This window comes from Monopterus albus, unplaced genomic scaffold, assembly GCF_001952655.1.
Source record: "Monopterus albus unplaced genomic scaffold, M_albus_1.0 scaffold18.1, whole genome shotgun sequence".
NCBI lineage: Eukaryota > Metazoa > Chordata > Actinopteri > Synbranchiformes > Synbranchidae > Monopterus > Monopterus albus.
The window spans coordinates 6452921-6468550 of record NW_018127898.1 but is presented as its reverse complement, the minus strand read 5'-3'; the positions used below and the strand labels follow the sequence as shown (position 1 = coordinate 6468550).

At 40.8% G+C, this 15630-nt stretch overlaps 2 protein-coding genes across 5 annotated transcripts in view; one reads left to right on the top strand and one right to left on the bottom strand.

Annotated features, from left to right (window-relative positions):
- uqcrc1 (ubiquinol-cytochrome c reductase core protein 1) overlaps positions 1-12770 on the bottom strand; it is a 17672-nt gene extending 4902 nt beyond the window's left edge. Inside the window, exons 1-20 of one of the 4 annotated variants that reach the window (XM_020592678.1) lie at positions 12680-12770; positions 10978-11130; positions 10312-10398; positions 9996-10099; positions 9720-9894; positions 9584-9630; positions 9308-9436; positions 9104-9218; positions 8882-8986; positions 8613-8799; positions 8372-8520; positions 8049-8292; positions 5934-6193; positions 5142-5317; positions 1702-1842; positions 1513-1599; positions 1257-1386; positions 830-1028; positions 463-542; positions 258-373 (exon numbers count right to left, since the gene is read on the bottom strand). In XM_020592678.1, coding sequence (XP_020448334.1) covers positions 258-373; positions 463-542; positions 830-1028; positions 1257-1386; positions 1513-1599; positions 1702-1842; positions 5142-5317; positions 5934-6193; positions 8049-8292; positions 8372-8520; positions 8613-8799; positions 8882-8986; positions 9104-9218; positions 9308-9436; positions 9584-9630; positions 9720-9894; positions 9996-10099; positions 10312-10398; positions 10978-11059 — 2613 coding nt within the window. In that variant the 5' untranslated portion in view covers positions 11060-11130; positions 12680-12770. Of the gene's footprint in view, positions 1-257; positions 374-462; positions 543-829; positions 1029-1256; positions 1387-1512; positions 1600-1701; positions 1843-3207; positions 3351-5141; positions 5318-5933; positions 6194-8048; positions 8293-8371; positions 8521-8612; positions 8800-8881; positions 8987-9103; positions 9219-9307; positions 9437-9583; positions 9631-9719; positions 9895-9995; positions 10100-10311; positions 10399-10977; positions 11131-11752; positions 11986-12377; positions 12425-12679 lie in introns of those variants that run through there. The other 3 variants (XM_020592677.1, XM_020592676.1, XM_020592679.1) reach the window with 3 other exon arrangements.
- hmces (5-hydroxymethylcytosine binding, ES cell specific) lies at positions 12336-15362 on the top strand. The gene is made up of 7 exons (XM_020592682.1): positions 12336-12437; positions 12797-13014; positions 13667-13810; positions 13929-14129; positions 14458-14612; positions 14685-14877; positions 14986-15362. The coding sequence occupies exons 2-7, from the start codon at positions 12826-12828 to the stop codon at positions 15172-15174; spliced, it is 1071 nt and encodes a 356-aa protein (XP_020448338.1). The 5' UTR covers positions 12336-12437; positions 12797-12825; the 3' UTR covers positions 15175-15362.
- Positions 15363-15630: the final 268 nt, after the last annotated feature.

Sequence of the window (15630 nt, the reverse complement as noted above, 5' to 3'; positions counted from 1 at the left end):
GCATTCCCCTGGAGGAGCTGGAGGAAGTGTCTGGAGAAAGGGAAGTCTGGGCATCTTTGCTTAGACTGCTGCCCCTGTGACCCGGTTCCGGATAGAGGAAAATAGATGGATGGATGGATTGATAATATATTAAAGCAGTGGTTAAGGAAATATACTAATGGAAAAAGCAGTGGGATAAGACATTTAACAAAACTGACAGCAATTAAAAAAATAAAAACCATGGTTCCAGTAGATCAGTACCAACAAACACATCTCACCTGACTGCCTGTAAATCGGCAGGGTGACAGCACAGGAACGGCGTCTCCCTCATACTCAAAAGACACTCCGCTCAAATGAGATCTGGCCAGACCAACCAGCTCCTCGTGCTTCACACCTGTACAGGAAGCATGATGGATGTACGCCAAGTCATTGCGGGGAAATTCACAGGCTACTCAAGTACCTCCTCCCAGCATGGGGTCTTACCTCCAGCAGCAGCCAGCACCATGCGAGGGGCCTTGTAGTGGCTGTTGATGTAATTCACTAAGTCCTGGCGTGTCAGATTCCTGGGAGAATTGCATATGAGCTTTGTCATTAATTTACTCAAGGGTGTAGAATTTAATATTATGTAGAACATATATAGTGATATATAAAAAAAAGTACTTTATCTGCATTATGGCAAAGTGAGTGTTGTGTTTGTTACCACAACTGGCATCATTACAATGCTGCACTGCTTTAACAGCTCTGTGCTTTTGATGAAAGCACTTCCAACTTGTTCTAAGGTTGTGACTCATGTTGAAATGCACTGTATGTATGTGAGCATGTATGTAGGTGAGCATGCAGTTCCTCGCACCTGGCATTGCTAGAAGGTCCAAACACACTGTGTCCCATAGGAGTGCCCTGGAAGGCTGTTGCATACAGCATGTTCAGGCAAACTTCCTGCAGGTTGCTGTCAAGTTCCTCCAGTTCTCGCAGCACCACGCTCCTTTGCTGCTCGATCTCTGCCTCGTTCAGCGAGCAGCCCTGCACCACCTCTGAAAGCAGCTCCACGGCTGGGAAACAGAGGACAGATGACTGCTCACAACTTAGGAGATATGCACACACTTTGTGCTAAAAAACTGTGAAATCATAAGTCACTGTCACATACAGTAGAAGGCCAGATAACTGGGATTCTTTATCAGAGTTTCTCAATGCCTTTATCTTCCAAGTACGAATGGGTTTGATTTAACTGCTACAATTAGAGAACACATTTTGTTTCACCGCTACACAGGTCTTCTCACCTTTAGGCAGGTCTTTGGCTAGGGCCTTCATGTAGTATGCCGTGTGCTCCCGGGAGGTGTAGGCACTCAGGTGGGCACCCATAGACTCCACCTGCTGCTCCAATGCTGTCTGAGGGTATTTCTTGGTTCCCTGGGAAACACGGAGAAATAGGAACACAAAGAACTGTATAAAGAAATGGTTTGGCATATTTTAAGTGGACTCATCTTAAATGGATAAAAAAAAAGTTGTGGGGTACACTCAGGGCACAAAGTCTACCTTGAAAGCCATGTGCTCCAAGAAGAAGCCTGCTCCATTGTTCTTTTCACTCTCATAGCGACTTCCAGCGCTGATCCACAGTCCAACCTGTGACAGAGAAGTGACGAGAAGAATGGGGGGCATGTTAATCTGCAACAAGCTACTCATAAGACATGGTTTTAAGGGGACAGCCCACTGCTGCATTCTTACAGTGCATGTGGCATGTCCTGTCTCCTCTGATGCAACTCTCAAACCATTGTCCAGAGCAGTGAGGCGAGTTTCAGGGGCTGCTGCCAGACTCTGGGCATAACTGACAGAGGCTTGTCCGCGCCTCAGTGACAGCAGGATGGGCTACAGGAGTAGACACACCAAGAGGTAACACTGTTAAAAACACTTAAAATAACATGTTTCACATTAAACTCCTGGGCGAGTATTACTAATTACTTGCCTTGTGCAAGTTTTTTAACTTTAGCTGTCGATTGCTTTCTGGTTCAACTGATTGATTTTATTACCTATCAAAAATTAAAAAAAATAAAAAAGAGTATATTTTAGGTCCTATTTGTTTGTAGGATATCTCAAACTACAAAACGGGGATTTTAGAACAGTTCTGCTATATTGTAATTGCACTTGTTCAACTGCAAATATGATGGCACATTTTTTTTACCTTTATTTCACAAGGGAAAAAATTCCACTCAGGTTCAGAACATCTTTTGCAAAGGAGCCTTTGCAAGGAAGCAGCAATACAAGTTACACATAAGAAACATATGCACCGATCACCTATCACTAAGAAACACACGGCATGGATTAAATACATATCTGTTTTCTGATGTTAAAGTAATAAATCTTAGATGGGAGGCATGTGCTCTTTCAGTGTGTTCTATTTCCTCAAAAGTATAATTGAGCAACAGCAAACTTATGTTTGGGATCTATTATTAAATGAGATGCTTTAAAAATCGTACCTGTTAATCAATTCACATGCAAAACAAGAGCAGAAATGTTTGACCCAAGACAACATCTGGCAGTCCACTGCCAAGATTATCAAGCAAATGATATGACTAATATAAGGTAAACTAGAAGTCAAACTCAGAATTATATCTATTCAGACGTGTATAAACACGTAACATTGTATAATCCCTTTACTGTTAAAACTTGATTTAATTTTCAAGTAGTATTCATAAAATGTCCATTATTCCGTAAACTAAAATAAAAACACGTTTATTCCAAATATATGTGTATACAGGATTACTGCAAACTCTGAAAACACAGCTATAAGATTGACATTATTAATGTAAAAGTTAACGTTACCCGTTTCACTAAATTAACGCTGTTAGCCACGGAGCTTAGCCATGGTACGAGGGCAGTAAGGACAAGTGACAAATTGTCGAACTTGTGAACGACTCAAAACGACTGAAACGACAACCAGCATATCTAAATAACACACAGGTAAAGTGGATGTAACATATAGGGTCGCTGTTACAAGACACACTGCCTAATTTGACAGATGACCTTGTTCTCACTTCTAGCTAACTGGTGCTAACCGATTAGCTAGCCCCTTTCCGATTCTGTACTGCGGAGAGGTCAGTTAACTACTTAGCTCCCTATTTAGGCAAGCAGTCGATCCTTTCACATAACTTTCAACTTTTTACCAAAGAAAAACAATACTGATATCCAGCTTGTACAAAACCTTTTCTGCTTAACCTATGCATTTGTACATACACTGCGGGTCTTGGTGAGAACGCGACCCACAGCACTTCCAAATCTGCAGACGGACGACGCCATCTTTCAGTACAATTACAGAAAGCAGTCCCGGATATCCGTCTTTCGCTTCTTCTTCGCTTTCATGTCAAAATGTTGCTTGCCTCTTCAGTTGGGTAATATCGCCACCGACTGTCCATTATGTGTTGTTTAGGGTGAGGTCTGTGCACTATATTCCAACCCTGTCAGGCTTGAAAAAAAAAATACTATCTACATGAATCCCTGTCAAGCCAAACATGAGCCGTCACCAGAGGTGTGGTGCTATCTGATTAAGTACCACCGATTACGCGCGTGCATGCGCGCGCACTGTTAAGTTGTAGCTTGATTCGAGCGCCATATAAACACTTTTCCTAAGGCGGTAATTGCCCATACAATCAAATACTGCCTTTATTCTCTGATGTGGCAGAATAACAATATGAATTTGCAGCCATTTGTCACAGGTTGAATGCTATAGCTATAGATAATCTTATTACTAGGGCGTAATCTCCACAGGGGATAGGTCCCATCCAAAATATGAAAAAGGAAATTTGTCCCCCCGAATATTTGTCATGACCAGTCATCAAATGCCTCCAAGAGTTAAACCGACTCCAAAACCTACAGAATGTTCACTGAGCTCCTCCTGGTTCATGTTGGTTTACATTTCAAATACATCAGCTGCGCAAGGGGCTCACAACTGGTCAGCAAGCACCAAAGTTTGGCCATCTTGTTCCCTTCTTGTATCATGTGTACCTGCTCACTCACAGGTACACAGGTAAAACAGTCTGCTTAAATCTCAGAGTCACTTAAGTTGAATGTAAAGTCTGTTTCTGCTGCTGATCATCGCCATCTGATGTTTGTCTCCATGGCCCCTCCTGGAGATTACAATAAGCCTAGTTTGTCAGTCTGGATGATCAGTGATAGGTAATCAGTCTGTCAGTTGTCTTTTGTAAACAGGGTCTTTATTCAACACTAAGCTGTGTTGCTATGAGCCATCTATGTTATGTAGTTGGACAAAACACACAAACACTCGGTGACAATTGCACATCATCTTGGGTGAAAAACCACAATGCCTTGTCATTACTGCTTCCTCATCATATTATCACTAAAACAACATCACCCTCTGGGTGGGGTCCGCGCAGTCCGCCCAGGCGATTCAACTATATTCCAACCCTGTCAGGCTTGAAAAAAAATTGAATGATTCAATTTAAAAACTTAAACAGTATAAGTGAAAAACAAGCCACACCAATCTTTTAATTTCTGACTTTATTATGAGGTAGACCAAAAACCCCTACACAATGAAAGCTCTAACTGAAGGGGCATGTAAATGATGAGATGAACAACCTTTTTTTTTGATTGTTTTAGGCACTCAGCTGGTGACTGTTTGTCTGGACTGTTTTGAAATGATCATCTCCTAAAGATGGACCTTTGTTCCTCTCTGTGTTACGAGGCTGGATTTTCTCTGAGCAGACTTTTGATAATTCTGGTCTCCTCTTCCACAAAAACAGAGTGAGACTGGCCATTATTGGGCAGGTGGATGAACTTGTTTACAGGCTTTGAAAGGAGAAGTGTGAAGGTTTCAATAGGGTTGGGCACAGATGGCTCAGGAGGAAGAGCAGGAGGTGTTAGAACCCCACCACTGGTGGTTTTGATCAGAGTCTCTGCACTCATCAACAACACTTTAGGCAGGGCTTTTGCTTTTTCCACTGCAAGATCTTTGTCCTTGAAAGGGCCCCTGTGTTTTGGTGCTGAACGGTTGGAGGACCTCAGTGGAGGAAGTAGCCAGGGGCGTTTGATCTTGACACCCTCAACAAGTAGGTTGACTCCTAAATACTGTGGCACTTGTACTGCTGCCTAAGATGAGAAGTGGCACTTAAATGATGACTATGACCTGGAGAAGCAACAAAACTCTTCCTTACCTGCTTATATATGAGTTCAAAGTCTCCTGTGTTTGCAGTGCGGTTAATTCTCCGGTCCAGAATGACTCGTAATGTGTCCTTCTGAACAGCAGAACAGAGGCGGGCTGTCACAGGGGTGGAAGGAGCCATGGTGGGACTGCAATTGATTTCTATCAACCACGGACGCAGGTCACGACCTAAAAAAAAAAGTCAAAATATCCAAACTGGTGATGATTCCTGGACATGCAGTAACCTCAGGGCCTCATGTTTTTCTCCACATCCTCTGGTCATATTGCAGCAGCAGGAGGTAAAATATACCTATTAAACCGGTGCCAGTCGAAAAATTCCACTTTTACAGTGGCACTGGTGGGTGTCAGGCAAGCTAACATGAACGTGCTGGGAGATTATGCCCATTTAAGGGGATCCTTAAACTATCATGTAATACTTTATTTTGTTAGAAAAAAAGTCTCGCAAGAGTTTGCAAGACATGTATAAAACGAATTGCTTCTGCACAGAAATACTAGAACATATGTACACCTCATTTTTTGAGCTTTAGGTCATGACTAAGATAATAATTCACCATTGTAACATTGTAGATAAGTCAGAAAACAAGGAAAAGCATGCCATGGGCTCTTTAAGGTACATAAAAATATGAATATGCAATTTGAAATAGACCTGAATGCTATGTTTATTCTACTGCCATATAGAATTTTGTAGCTCCTAAAAAGCAGTTTTAATATATGAGATCAAGACTGTTGAGACAGGCAGTATAACATATAACACAAAGTAACATTAACAGTGATTCCATCCTACCTAACATGAAATCAGCACCGTAGAGCTCAAAGGTGTTTTTGCGTGACTCTATCAGATCCTGTGTGGTCTGTAATGCGTGTATGACAGCCTTCTTCATGCCCGGGACTACCACTGTCTCCCACTGAACTTTGCAACCCCGGTTGGACAGAAAGGTCCTGAACTGGTCATCTGACCACATGTTGTGTGCTGGGATTCCTTGATGTCGTTGTTGTGAGGGTCCCAGGTGCTTCTGGATGGAGTTGTTGCACAGATGGACAGAGCTGAGAAGGTGGGAAAGAGAAGTCAAGATTAGAGAGACAAATGAGAGGAAATGGGTTACAATTAAATTACAGAAGGTTAATGAGACAGAGATAGGAAAGCATAACACCAGCGGGTCATGACCTCTGTTACCCTGACTGCCTCCAAACTACTTAAAAAACTTCCTCAACTGTATGTGAAAACATCATAAGACATATGGTGACAGGCTTAGTTATGCAGAAATCAGATTTTGATTTTTAAAATCAAATACAGAATAAAATTTCTTCAGCCTGAGTAAAATATTAATAGCAACACCAAGAGGGAATGTTATACAAACTAGAATTACTGCCTTGTGGTTGTATGCCGATGCCAACCAGTCAAATTCACAGGAATGAACAGACCTGAGGTAATTGACCTTGACCGTTGACCACTAAAATCTAATCAGTTCATCATTGAGTCCAAGTGGATATTTGTGCCAAATAAGAAATTCCCTCAGGGTGTTCCTGAGATATTGCATTCACAAGATTGGGCCGTACAGACAGGCAACCTGAAAACATAATGTCTCCAGTCGTGGCTATCACCAGCATGGAGGAATAAAAATACAGCAATTTTTTTAACTACCCACTTGATTTGCCTAATTCAAACTGCTGAAACCTTTAAATTAGTTTTGCAAAGCGCTGTAATGCACTCTTCCCCAGTGACTTTAATTGAAATCAAATTCACAGTTGGTACAATATGAATACTAGTACCAAAAAAATCATTCAATGTACATATGGGCCTGTGAATATTGTTTTAAGACAAATTCAACTTATAAAAGCTGATAGTTATTGGCTGTCTTTGCTGTATTTAATGTTAGAAACACTAGGTGGTCTTCTGTATGACTGCATTTGCAAAGTCCATCTGGGTGTTTGGCTATTATTTTCATATCGTCACACTTCCTCACAGTTAACAGTCACTTTCTGCTTGTGTTCTCTTCTTTTCAGGCTTTCTGTCAGTCTGTATATACTTTTCCTTACAAAGATTAAAGCACTCCTTTGTTTTTCCAACAGAATCTTTAGATCAATACATTTGTACATGAAAGGAGGGACGTTTGATTTGATTTGATTTATTCATTCAAGCATGTAAAACAGATGATATGTCAACACATGTAATTTCACACATATCCAACAATAATAATCTAATATCAATTTACTTATACCTAGTACATGCTTGAACGGAGTAGGAAGAAGTTAGACTTATCTAGTCCTACCCCATGACATCATTTTACAACTTTTAAATCCTAAGCAATATCTCTAGATAAATAATTATCCTCTACACCACACAAGTAATATACTACAGAATTATTACAGTGTTAACATTCTACATAAAACATTCATAGTTAATTATCTTCTACACCACACAAGTAATATACTAAAGAATTATTACAGCGTGCTAACATTCTTACCCCACACCCACAATGTTTCATCTGATTAATCATTAAACCTGTTCTTGCATGTATCTTGATTGACACATACCTTTATACTTATGTTTAAACTATTTTTTATGTCCACATTTAAATTATTCCATAGTTTTTTGGTTGTACGTATAGCATGAATTTTTAAGTTTAACTGACCCCTTAACGTTCCAGAAGCAACTTGTAGTTTTTGGGTTTATTTGGCAGTCAGTCATCAAATACATATTTAAAAATGCCCAGGGGAGATAGCTAACAGTCATTTTCAAGTCATGCATGGATATAAAATTAGATCTCCCACGAAAAATGGCACGTATAATCACAACCCACAACATATGCTGTCTCTCACTTCCCCCTTTTCATTTGGTTTCACATCTGCTTCACATTTTGATTTTTCTTCCATCCCTCTATCATTATGACTGTCTTACCTGTCCAGCGTATCCAGTGAGTAAGGCTGCGTAGAGAAACGCAAATAGCACTTTTTATAGAACCACACAGTCAAAGGGTTCCAATCAGTGACCAGGAACCACTGGCGCACATCAAACTTGGTGCCATGGACCAGAAAGGGACGCTCCAGGTACTTCTGCACCACCCACTTACTGTCCTTAATAATGGTTGGATCACTGTTCACCAGCCTGAGGATCTGATCTAGGCGCCTGGCACATTTGATACCTAGAGGGCAGTTGAAACCAGTCACCTAGAACTTTATCAGATATTATACCAAACTGTCTGATAGCAGCTTACTTCTCACCTCTTCCCCTGGACTTTGCTCCAGGTTTGATGATCCAGATGTTGTGTATGCCATCTATGTCCAGCTGTGGACTGACCTGCTCCAGCCTCTGCAGCATAGTCTCACAGCACTTGACAAAATGTTCACTGTTCTCTAGCTCTGCTCCACCACTGAGGAGGAAACAGAGACAGCAGTACTGTGCAATACTGAACAGCACTTTGGTTGATTTTTAATCTCCACCAAACACATACAATGTACTCACTGAACAACAAGGTAGTAATTGTCAATAAACTTGGCCCACTCCTCAGTTGTAAGTGTTTGTGGTGCCTCCAAGCTTATGTCTATGTCACTATGCTCCAGACTCTCCAGAAACTCCTGGCATACTTTGAGCGCTTTTTCAATCATTTGAGAAAGGACCACTCGTGTAGATTTGCTTTGTTTTTGCTGATCTGAAGGTGGAGAAACAAAAGTATGTCTCTCTTTATTTAGCTACATTGCGTAAGTGCACAGTCACAAGAGAGATGGTCATACCCTGAAGGGAGCAAATGTTATGGCTCATTCCCTCTCCCTGAATACCCTGATCCCTCTCCACAATGTACTTCAAAAGACTGGCGCAGGCTGTCCTCCTGTAGTCCTCTACACAGCGGACAAAGACAGTGAGCTACATATTCTAACATTTCCCTGTGAATAAAAGTAGAAATGTGCCAGAAACATAGGAGAAAGTGCTCAACTAAAGAAGTGATAAGATCTGACCAATGAAAGCATGCTTCTCATCCTGTGCTCCTATTCTGTAACAGCGGGGGAAGAATGTGTCTGGGTTAGTGGAATCAAACCAGTGCAGGTTCCTCAGGTTCATACACAACCCCACCTGTCAGAGAACACAAGAATTACAGTGGGTGGGACAGTGGGCCACTGAGGAGGCATCTTCTGCTGTAACAACAATTGGATATACTGTACCTTGGTGGTGAAGCTGCCTGCCTTTGCGAAATGATTGGTAATCTGTTCTTTTTGCAAGCTCTTGGTGCTGATGGCGTCCCCACGGTTTGTCCAATAGAAATAAACCATTTCCTTCCGCACCAGACGAGACTATGGAATGAAAAGATGGGAAGGATGAGAGCTATATTAAAATTTGGGAATATTACATTATGGTAGAATAAACCCTAAATTTTGAGCACAACAATCAAGGTTAGCAATGTCTCACATTAGCCACACAACCTTAAAGTTTATTTTTACCATGAGATCATGTAGCTCGTCTGGATTCTGTTCTTTATCGACATTGCCTGAGAAGAAGGAGCAATGTTAATCAGTAGATCAATACAAACATAATCAGAGGAAAGAAAAAAACTTTTCACATTTACATCTAGCTCACCATCATTGTCACCATCACTGTCACCTGCATCAACAGAGCTGGTTCTGCTGTCATTGCTGTAATGCCGGTGTGTATGCCTGTTGGGACGATGCATTCGCTGCTCAATCCAGCCTCTGGCCCTAAGTGCCTCCCTGATGACAGGGTAAGGGCCCTCTACAGAGAATACCTTATGCATCTGAGAGAAATGAAAGCAGACACTTGGATAACTTCATGGAACAACCAGAAATGTATGTAAATGCAGAAATGTTTTGTATTTATCCAGTAATCTTAACTCACCTTGACAGCTTTTTCTACAAGGGCCTTGGCTGTCTTCAGTCTCTTTGGGTGAAGAACAGGTATGCTGACAAAACTGTGGCGAACTTTGCCCTTAGGAGGTGTAGCTGACACACACACAGACATACATGCATATAGTAAACAAAAATATAAAGCCTGAAGTGCAAATTATATAATATATATATAATCTGTTGTCTGCAAAGTTCATTATGATCATACTGTTCATACTGTTCATGCAGTACAAAGTATACTATAATAGGTGAATGAACGGGCTCATTCAGTATGTTGGTTGTCAACTTGCAGAGTATACTGTATCTACCTGTTTGCAGACTTTTGGCTTCATCTTGGTTGTACTGCTGGACCACAGCTCTAACCTGCTGATTCTTAGACAGGCCTCCAGTTTCTCCTGCAATAACAGTACCATCGAGATTGTTGTCATACATACAGTGTATTAGAGCAATGGCTCATGTAAATACATTTGCTAGCTGTGTCCACAAATTGGCTGATTAATAAGAAATAACATCTAAATGCATAAAATGCAAAAATAAAATATGAATATATGTATGTGGTAGGCACACCATGTTAATCACGACTCCAAAGACAATGTCGCTTGGAGCGAAAAAGAGCAAAATGTTGAAACTTTTAATACATAGCTTTTGAGTTCAAATATTCAACCCCCTATCTGAGTGTGACATGAGTGTCTCATGATTAATTCAGTGAAGGCCCAGTCAGTTTTTTAATGTGAATGAAAATGAAGCAATTTTGTGTTTCTTATCCTGTCATATATACATACTGTAGATCTAGGCCTGTGTAACTGATGCAAAACTTAACAATCACTTTAGGAGGGATGAATTATGGGAATGGGGGCCACCCTTTGATTAAAGATTTGAAGAAACTACACCCCTGTGTATTTCAGTATCACTAATCTGGTCCTTGGATGGTTCAGACAAAGAGAATGTTTCCTTTGTTGTCTTCTGTCTCTCACCACTGTCTGGGCACTGTGTACAGTGTCTGCCCGTACACTGGTGCTGCTCCTTGTCCAGTTGGACTGACTGTTTGGCCTCCATGCTGACATCAGCTCTAATCTTTCAGTGGACCCTCTTCTTCAGCTCAGCTTCATAACATTAAACAAGAAGTGCTGCAGAGGAGACAATCATCATCATCATTTATATGGCAAAGGTGTGCACAAATGTCATAGAGATAATGTTGTATACACATTGATTCAAACTCTGCTATCATGCATGTTTTCCTTCTGGTCTTGTAGATATGTCTCTCTCCAAGTGCAGTAGACTATAAAGTGGGTCAAGTTGCTGTGATGGAAACAGACTGACTACATCTGTCAGCTTTGTACCCAACACCCCAGGCAGGGTCCAATACTCAGTCTGACTTCCTTTAATTACTTGTTGAACAAAGGCCCAGGACTGTTCCAACATATCTCAACAAGAAATATTTATTCAAACTGTACTGTTTTCTATTCTCCACAGAGATCACTCACGTCAGCCTATACTTGGTACACAAAAATCTTTATATCTTGCTATAAAGCCACTACAGATTATTTTAGTTTAACTAGCATCACCAACTGTCCAAAACAAACCATAGCACTACTGTGGCATGGTACCATTCTCTCTCTTTTTAAAACTAACTAGCAAAATATTCAGCTGAACCAACACTTCTGCTCTCCTCTACTGGGGCGTTGAATGTTACGGTACAATATTTCAAGAAAGGTTTTGACATCATGGTTAAATGTTTGCTCCTTTTACCTGCTGAGGTCCCCGGATGTTTTAGCTACTTCAGTGCCTGTGTTCTGTCAAATTGTGCTACCTTGTTGAGATATGCTACCTTACTAGCGGAGTCTATGGCTTCACTAACCCCACCCCATGCCTCACCCTAACCCTAACCACTTTGTGAGTCGTAGGTAGCACTAATCCAATAGGTAACAAAACTTGACACTTGAGTTTCACCTGAGCAACGCACGGTGGGCAGGACTCTTAAACTTTACTGTTACCATGGCAACATGTGGCTAGCTCCACACCAGAGTAAACGTCTTTTCAGCGTTATTTGTAGACGTCTAGATTAAAGTAACTTAACATTTATATATGACCGTGGCGACGTTTACTTTGACCTTCTACCATCAAATTTTAAAAGAACACTGCTTATCCTCTAGCCTACATGCCCATTAAAATGTGAAATAAACATGAGTTTACTTTTGACTCCCAGGAAGACTTTCTGCCTTAGACTACTCAAATTATTTTTGAAAGCGAAACTTTAATTGCGGTATTACTTCTTTACTAGCATATCAATTGTCAAAATACTTAGCTGATATTTCCTACTACATCATTTTGCATTTCCCCTCTATAAGTCGCCATCTTGGCTACGTCTACTCACTCACTCATGAAGAGGAGCTGCTGTACGTCATGGTGTCATATGCGGACTAACTCAGCCCGGGTAAAGTGTCCGCACGATATTCAAACATACATAGTTATTAACTTGCAGTGGTTTTAAACGGTGTCTTTACAGCCAAGTAAAACGAAATGGTTTATGAAATTTACTGAAACTAACATGCTAATAGAGAACGTGAAGTCACTCCGTGTTGAATGTTGGCACAGGGACGCTATTTTGATAGAGGCGCTGATCGTTTAGATCTCACTTTACTGACTATGATAATTCAAAATGGATAAATGGCTTACTGTAGCTGACTCGTAGCGGACCTAGGGATCCCGAAAGCGATTTCACGTTCTCTAATGTTAACTGTAGAAGTGTTAGCGTCACTTAGCTTGAGCTTGACCTATGTTATGTTAAACCAGGTGGCTGAAAAATTCATGTTATCGGTAAAATGTGTGGAAGAACTGCTTGCACTCTTGCGCCTGACGAAGTGAGACGAGCCTGCTGTTACAAAAATGGAAGAGGGCAGTGGAGAAAGCCGCGCTGGAAGGATGGAGATGCGGACAAATACCGACCCTCTTACAACAAGAGCCCCCAGTCCATGAGTCCAGTCCTGCTGTCCCAGAAGCATTTTGATAAGGTAAGCGCAACTATATCGTTCGCTTTCTCAAAGAGTGAAACTCCCAAATAGGGTTGCAGTGATATGAGATTTTCACGGTATGATAATCGTCTCAGAAAATCGCGGGGTTTCAGGATATTATGGTCAATCTGCTTAGACTGCTGTCCCCGCGACCCGGTCCCGGATAAGAGGAAGATGAGATGAGGATATGATGGTATTACACGATTACTATTACTATCAGCCAGGACCCACAGAAGAATGAAAAATGTCTTTTTTAATTACAAATGATTTTTAATTACAAATGACTGTACCAGTTGATTGAGCTGGTTTGCAGCGTTAGATTGACCCTAAAGAATAAACAGAGTTCTAAAGATGATAACAAAATGATATATAACTATAACACGTAAGACATGTTAGTTTGCATGTTAGCACCAGTAGTAGAGGAAGCCTTCACAAGTACTGATATCACACTGCAAAATATCCCACTCTGTTACAAAACGTATCAATATTATTAAAATATTAATAATGTTAAGTAAAAGTAAGTATTAACACAAAAATGTATGTTCCCAGCAAATATCGAATAGTATTTTAGCTTGAAATGCCCATCCCTACTTGAGAGTATTATATAGCATAGATTATAATGTTATTGTGTCCACTCCTTGTATGTCTTCAGAATGCTCCTGTGGATGAATGTGTGTTGGCCACTATGCGTTGGGGTCTAATACCTGCTTGGTTCAAGGAGAATGACCCGAGCAAGATGCAGTACAGCACCAGCAACTGCCGCAGTGAGAATATATTGCAGAGGAAATCATATAAGGTGTGTACAGTTTGAGACACTGCTGAATGGCAAGCAACATACCTTTGATCAGTTTGTTTTATGTGTTGTAGGTCTTGAGACACACAAGTGTTTTAATCACTTTATTTTCTCCCCAAAGGACCCTCTGTTAAAGGGACAGCGGTGTGTCATCCTGGCTGATGGCTTTTATGAGTGGAAGAGGCAGGAGAAAAACAAGCAGCCTTTCTTCATCTACTTCCTGCAGACTCAGGGACTCAGGCAGGATAAAACAAAGGATCACAACACAGAGATTTTAGATACAGGGTGCCCTCCAAAGAAGGCCTCCCCTGGCCTGGCAAAGGTTTGCATTGGGTTCTCTGTAACAGTAGAAACACCGTAAACATTTGCTCTCAATACAGAACAAAAGCAGAGAGAATGCAGCTATGGTGGAAATTATCATGGCTGGAAATTTCATGTGTGAGACAGGAGTCAAGCCAAAAACATACAGGTGTTTCTTTAGCATTCAAATCATGCAGTATACCATCATCTGGTTTGATTTTAATGTTAGTGCCAGGTTGTGGACTGTGAATATCAAACAACTGCAATGTCTTGTCATAACATCTGTTATTTGTCACAGTTTAAGCATTAATATGATCATTCCCTTCTGCACTTTGCTGTGTGTTGGCAAGGAAGGGAAAGCACCACGGGAGTGGACTGGATGGAGGTTGCTGACGATGGCTGGACTGTTTGACTGCTGGAATCCTCCAGATGGTGGAGAACCCCTTTACACATACAGCATAATTACTGTAAATGCTTCCCCAAACCTGCAAAGCATCCATGATCGGTAAGGACAGTTGATGCGCTTTTAAAATTTTTTGTGTATGAATCTCTAAATTACTCCATGGTTGTGTTTCAGGATGCCAGCAATCCTGGATGGACAGGAAGAAGTGAGGAAATGGCTAGATTATGGGGAGGTGAACTCTTTAGATGCCCTGAAATTGCTCCAGTCTAAGAACATTTTGGCTTTTCACCCAGTGTCTTCACTAGTCAACAACCCACGCAACAGCTCTCCAGAATGCCTTCAGCCAGTGGAGCTTGGCAGAAAAAAGGTATTAGTTTTACTGTGGCATTTACTCACTGTGGCTGGAAAGTTTTTGCTATGCCATGTCAGCAATTAGGCATATTTCAGCTAATAAATCTGACCCTTGACCTTCTAGGAGCCCAAACCAACAGCCAGCAGTAAGCTGATGAAGGGCTGGCTGACGAGCAGTCCGCCTTCAAAGAGGAAGAGGTCTGACACACCTGAGAGTAAAGACCATAACAAAAAGGCAGAGACTCAGCCCAGGTCCACAGGCGCTCTTCAGCAGTGGCTTCAGAGATCCAGCAAGAAACCAAGAACCAAATGAAGATATGGACTTGGACTGAAAAGTAGTTTAAAAGACCATTTAGGTCTTATTTATTCAACTTTACTGTTTTTAAAGGTATGAAAAATAGTTGTTCATTTTTTTCACTGATGTTGCAAATGTAATAAAAATGTTCCACAGATACTGCTTTATACTTCAAGATTTAACCAATAAATTTCAGAAATACACAATATGCTTTATTCAAGATTTTTATTACCCTTATTACTTGAAACGCAAAGACATTTTGAAACAATGTAGATGCTATGCATTTATCATATTAATAATATAATAATGATGAATGCCAATACTTCCCCTCACATTGGATTCCTAGTTACAGTATGTATACTATCTTGTAATCTATAATGTATTTCAAAGTTTTAAGATAATAGAAACAGACAGTTAAAGATCTGATCAGTTAAAAGAAATGTCAAGCACTTAAATGGTTTGCCAGCATGAGCA

Bases quoted from the DNA above. Each gene is read 5' to 3' on its own strand.
- hmces (XM_020592682.1), top strand. From the start codon at position 12,826: ATGTGTGGAAGAACTGCTTGCACTCTTGCGCCTGACGAAGTGAGACGA. The intron at 14,130-14,457 runs GTTTGCATTGGG...TGTGTTGGCAAG, and splicing joins CCTCCCCTGGCCTGGCAAAG to GAAGGGAAAGCACCACGGGA. The intron at 14,613-14,684 runs GTAAGGACAGTT...GTTGTGTTTCAG, and splicing joins CTGCAAAGCATCCATGATCG to GATGCCAGCAATCCTGGATG.